The sequence below is a fragment of the Polyodon spathula genome, chromosome 12 (genome assembly GCF_017654505.1).
Source record: "Polyodon spathula isolate WHYD16114869_AA chromosome 12, ASM1765450v1, whole genome shotgun sequence".
Lineage (NCBI taxonomy): Eukaryota > Metazoa > Chordata > Actinopteri > Acipenseriformes > Polyodontidae > Polyodon > Polyodon spathula.
Genome location: NC_054545.1, coordinates 32129129 through 32135128, shown reverse-complemented (window position 1 = coordinate 32135128; position 6000 = coordinate 32129129). Strand labels below are relative to the sequence as shown.

Below are 6000 nucleotides of genomic sequence, written 5' to 3'. Positions count from 1 at the left end.
TTAGGGAAAGATAATGCTGCTTTTATTTTCACATTTGTAAACAGTTTCCAAGAGGAATCAATGCAGGGAGGCTGGGTGGTCCATCACCACCTCTAGTTACTGAAAACGTCTTTTAAAGTGCATACATTTTGAACAAGCAGAACTTGCTGAAACAGAGAAACCATTTAAATGTAGAAAAGCTGAAACAGTCCGGGTAAGAAGAACTTCTGTTAACAGAGACTTCAAGCTCACAGCTTCTCTACCAGATTTATACACTTTGAAGCACTCAAAATGGAAATGGATCATACATGAAACGGCCCCAGCAGTGAAACACAATTTATCAATTCACTTTTGTGTTAATTAATTTACTCTGTTTAGTTCCTTCATGTGACTAGGAACCTATCTGTATACCTTGGCAGGTCTGGAGAGTATTTCTTTAAAATAATTCCAAAAATACCCATGTTTCAGTTTTCTGAAGTGTCCTTACTGGTTTCTTATGATAGAGCAGATGGCAGCCAGTTGAAAGTCCTAACTGCCTTTAGTTTAAGCATTCGACTGCAATATTAGTATTAGGTCAGTACAAATCTTTCCTTCACCTTTTAGTCGTTTTAGAGAGTTTATACATCCCGTTTCCTCACATTTAGCCAAAACCTGGAATGGAAAATTTGCAGCCTGGCTTTTTTCTTCTTAATATTTAAGAAACCTTATCTTAAAGACATGCTGCCTGAATATAAAATACATAACAATACAATTCTCAATGTAAATATCAAAGCAAGAAAAACTTTAACAAAAGAAAATCTCTTGGATTTGATCTAAAGTGGTCAGTAAATTATATAAAAATTAAATAAAAACATATACTGTGTGAATTTTGATACACAGAGATGAAAAAATCTAATTCCTAGTTTCTATCTTCTCTCTGTCTCTAGGCTATTTTATTGTTAATTACACTCTTAAATTCACAGATAGTAGCAAATTAAATTTGTAATACAAAATGTCAAGATTATACATTACAGACCTGCATTTCAAAATGTATGTCAAGTTTGAGATAATATACTCAATTTAACAAAATAAGTTCTATTTGGTTTTTCTCAATTAAAGTTTACATTTAATGTAATTATTTTCCAAGCTTGCACTGGGGGGAATTGCTCAGTGTACATTATCAAGCTTTGAAATCCAGGACCCCAGTTCTGCTGTGCTTACATTTCAATGCAAGAGTAACTGAAATATCTGAAATATATATCCTGCCCTTAGTAATCCCACTGATTGACAAACACCACGGCAGATACTAAACAGTCTCCCTTCTTTTGTTACAAAATGGAATAAGGCATTCTGAAAATAGCAAAAGATGAAACTGGAATAGAGTCTGAATTTGCATTTCAAAATGCTCTCTATGCTGAGCGAAACCTGTCAGTTTTGACATGCTCACATGACACACAGTTACTTAGGTTCCTCTCTTCATCTCCCATTCCTGTAAACAAAAAAAGTAGTATTAACAGAACAATCACCTAAATAAAATAAATATATATATATATATATATATATATATATATATATATATATAATATATATATATATATTATATATATATATATATATAGAGATAGAGAGAGAGAGAGAGAGAGGAGAGAGAGAGAGAGAGAGAGAGAGAGAGAGAGAGAGAGAGAGAGAGAGAGAGAGAGAGAGGAGAATTTATTTACAGTATTTTTTAGAAGCTCAGGTTAAACCCGTTTTAAAAAAGAAAACCGGCCTATATTAGTAAATCACTTAAGAACTCATTGAATAAATGAATAAATAAACAAATACCTTAGCCTTCTTCATGACACTGCCTTTCCCTGAGGCAGTGATGGATGGGGTGCGATTTCGGATTTCTGAAGCACAATTCACCGGCAGGTAAGTCTCTGTGTAGTTGCTCTCACTTTTTGTTCCTGAGCTCTTTGACAAAAAAAAAAAATGTATTGATTTCCCATCAACAGCCTGATTAAATCTGTCAATTAAAATAAAGGAATGCATATCCCAGAACCAAGATACAGAACACCTGTACAATACAAAAAATAAGAGGAATACAAAATGTAAAACATTGCAAAACAAACTCAAACACAAAATAAAAGTATGCCAGTGACAGACTGGGCTGTACATCAACCATTAGAACTATTAGTATCATGAAGAAGTACTGTAGATTGCCATGACCAACATCCAATTGTATGCACATTTAGGTTTTATGGATATGTAAAATTCTAATGTGTGACCTGCCTAAGTGCAGACATATGGATGGACAGACGGGCCCATTATATTCACTGTATTGCCTCTGTACCGGGCAGTGTTGTGTGATACACTGCTGTTATGGATTCTGTTCCCTGTCGGTGAGATGAGGTTAAAAGCTCATGAGCCTGGCTCTTGCATTGTGGTTAAGGTGCTTGCTGTTACACCTGTACAGATTACCTGGGCACTGGGGACAGTGGGTGTGCAGAGCTGTGTACCTGTGAGCCGGTTGTGTTGTCCCCGGCTGCCCCGAGAGATCCCCCCGCTATTGACTTCTTCAAGTTCTCCTTCACCGCCGTCAGTCTGAGCTCCACATCCACTCGCTGGCTTTCCTTCTCTCGACACTTCTCTTCCAACTGTGCAATCTTCTCTTCCAGGGCTTTCGATTTCTTACCTAGATCACTCGTAAATTAAACAAGTTGTGTGAATTACAAACATACCCCCAGACAGTGAAGTAAACACATTACACAAAACAAATGACAAAGCACAGGTTAAGCAAAATCCAACAAGTGATTCCTGGGTAAAGCCTTAATAGCCAGACGGTTTTTGGAGAAAGGAGTATTTCTGTTATGGTAAAGGCTCTTTGACATTAGCTGGCATAGCAGTACAGACAAGTTTGTGTGATTTGTATCCACTATCCATGATATCCACGAGAGGGCAGTGTCCCGCCAACTCCAAGCAGGTTCTAAAATAGTTCATTGAACCTGCTAAAAGGCAATAAACTAATTGATGACCTTCTTGGATTAAAGACCAGGCCTGGAATGGATCTCGAGGGCCAGAATTGAGTACCACTGTTTGAAAATGTGATTTCCCACTTATGCAGAAAGTGGGCGGTTTTTCCTCCTGCTCTTTTAACATCTGAGTGAGTCCTGGTATTTCAGCATTTAAAATATTTAAAATCAAGTCACTAGAGTTAGATAGCATACACAACATGAACTCAAGTTTAAATGGAACACTTAAAGGATGTAAAGCAAAGCAGAATATGCTTTTGACACCAAAGTAACTGAAACGTGGAAAGGAAATGGTTCACAGTCACTGCACACAGTAATGAATACCTTAACTTCAAATGCCTTTTCACCTTCAAATACCCGGAGCAATTGAACCAGATACTGAACGTGGAAGTAAACTTTAATGGGCAGTTTAATTTCAATTGTCGTAGATTCTCAGCTGTAGATATCTAGTGATCTCAATAATAATTGTTGATACTACTCACATGGGTGGGTTTTATAAAAGTGGAGCATTTCCAGCAATTTCCATTTTTTAACTACAAAAAAATCATAAAATGAGCACAACCACACACAAAGAAAGATTGCGATTTACTAATATCTTTAAGAAACATAAACATTTCTACAAATGTTCCACAACGTTGATTTAGTATTTTAGAACATATTCGGTTATATATACCAGGTTCCATTGCATTGTATCTTCAATATCAGTTTATAACAAATTCTCAATTTTATAAGATAATCTCAGGGATTATCACCATTTTAGCAGCAGATGGCTCTGTTAAGTTAAAAACGAAGTACTGCATGCTACATTGGACTAGCACGTTATTTTCAATTTCTCATTTATTACAGTACACTAAATAACAACTTCCAAATGCGTAGGTGAGTTGAAATGTCCATTTGGGGATGAGTTGTAATTAAAAACAGACCTGTAGAAAAAGAGTATTCTATTAATTAAAGCCACGCTGACTGGCTCGGGAATGCCTGTGTACTATAATGAAAAATCACGGGCAGAAAAACCATTTCATCTAGTAATAGCCCTGGCTGCTATTAAGCCTTGACTTGGGCCTGATCATTTACAAACCTGCTTGGATGCTGCACTTACAGAAGATGTGGCACTTCAAGGGTGAAAGGCTGCTCAGGACAGGGAAGCAACATACACAACTCAGCCAAGAAAAAGACAACATCGTTCTGGTTCTTGTCTTCGCTTGGAGATCCAGTGACATTTCAGTAGCAGTATCTGACTAGCTTCCAAATGAGGACTGCATTTATGTCCTTTCTTAATTTCAATTGTGTTACTGTTTTTTATTAGACAAAAATTACAAATAATATATTTGTGTGTGAGGCGCTTTGAGGTCCTTGTGATGGAAGACTGCATTGTTTTGTATTGGAGACTATCTGTGTGCAGGTACACTTCCCATCATGCTAGATTTCATTGTATATGAAGAATATAAAGTACCTGTGGTGTTTTTCAGTGCCTCCTTCACTTCTCTCCTCTCCTTGCGCAGCACTGCCAGTTCATTCCGGATCACTTCCTTCTGTTTTTCCAGCTTCTCCTTCTCACTCAAGTATCTCTTTGCATCTTCTTCAGCACGGGTCTTCCCATACTTATACTGATTGGCATCTAGAAAAGAAACACACAAGGAAAGTATAAGCACTTGTTCAGCTCACAACACCAGCTTACAGCTGACGGGTGTGGCTGGAAGGGATGTGTTCTCTGAGCATTTTACTGGAAATGTTTCAGTGGAGAGCAGAATCTAATAGGTTTGTCAAAATCCATAATAACCTACCATGAAAGGATTGTCTGATTTCATTGCGTGTGTTTTTATGAAGCAGCACTTAAACATATTTTCTGTAGTGACTGAGGAATCAACTAAAAAAAAAAAAACTCCAGCTAGATGATAAAAACCTCAATGGTCAAAAGCACCATTTTAACAGCAGATAGCAGTTGTGAGTTTTAGCTCTCAAATTGCCTGGGTGCGTTTATACTGACTACAGTAAACTAGACCGTTCATTTATTTAAAAAAAAAAAAAATAATAAAAAAAATCACACAAGAAAAATCCAAAAACAACATTCAGGAATTATGGGAACTTAAAGCAATAAAATATTGGTAATATACTAAAATACTCAACTGAAAAACAAATTTAATAAAGGTAGTGGCTTAGTTTACATGAATCAATGCTGAAATGATTTCATGTGACACTTAAACAATGTAGTGGGATGAGCTGAATCCCTGTCCTGAGACATCTTCAATGTCCCCAGTCCACCCCACCAATGCTGTTGCTCTTCGATGAGTGTGATTGGACAACCTACTGAGCAACTGACAGCTTAAAACAATGACTCAAGAGAGGGAGGCTCAGGTGGGGATGTTCTGTCATTTTATGGTCCCCATAAAACTTAAAGCCATCACCTAAATTTCAATGTTCGTCAATGAAGGCGTTTGTGGCTTTGACACACCCTATTGTAGGATTTCAATGTTGCTTTCGCACTGAGTTCGCAGTTAGGCCCTGAAAGAGAAGCTGTGGTTATCAGCACGGGGATGAAACCCCATTCCCCATATGCACTTGGACGCGATCACTGGGTGAACCCTCTTTATCCTTTCCAGAGTATACATTATAAATCTAAAGTTACTCCTACTGACTGCAAGAAAGTCTTTAAAGACCTTCAAAAGGTAAGCAGCATTTGGAATCCATTGAGCTGTAAAAAAAATGAAGACTCTGAACTATTTAAAAGGAGACTGCATTTGGGAAAAGACCTACAAACTAAAATAAAGACAGGTACTCAATGCGGAACACCCAGGGATCTAGCAAGGCTGCAGGACTCAGTTCATATTAAGTCTTACTTGAGCCGTGGCGCTTTATCTTAACCTGTGAGTCTGTCTTGTGGGTCTCTTTACTGGAGAAGGATGAGTGTCGTTTTACTGGTGTCACCGCAGGACGCTTCTGCTCGTCCACCTGGACAATGTTGGAAAAAAGACAAAACCGTGAGGTTATCCCATCTGAAGTCTTGCCTTCTTACACTGCTTCCTTACATGTA

At 37.6% G+C, this 6000-nt stretch overlaps 1 protein-coding gene across 4 annotated transcripts in view; it reads right to left on the bottom strand.

Moving 5' to 3' along the window:
• LOC121324540 (actin filament-associated protein 1-like 1) overlaps positions 1-6000 on the bottom strand; it is a 39734-nt gene continuing 33734 nt past the window's right edge. For all 4 annotated transcript variants that reach the window (XM_041266557.1, XM_041266558.1, XM_041266555.1 and 1 more), the window contains exons 15-19: positions 5807-5918; positions 4423-4587; positions 2457-2632; positions 1783-1911; positions 1-1447 (exon numbers count right to left, since the gene is read on the bottom strand). In XM_041266557.1, coding sequence (XP_041122491.1) covers positions 1421-1447; positions 1783-1911; positions 2457-2632; positions 4423-4587; positions 5807-5918 — 609 coding nt within the window. In that variant the 3' untranslated portion in view covers positions 1-1420. The remainder of the gene's footprint in view (positions 1448-1782; positions 1912-2456; positions 2633-4422; positions 4588-5806; positions 5919-6000) is intronic.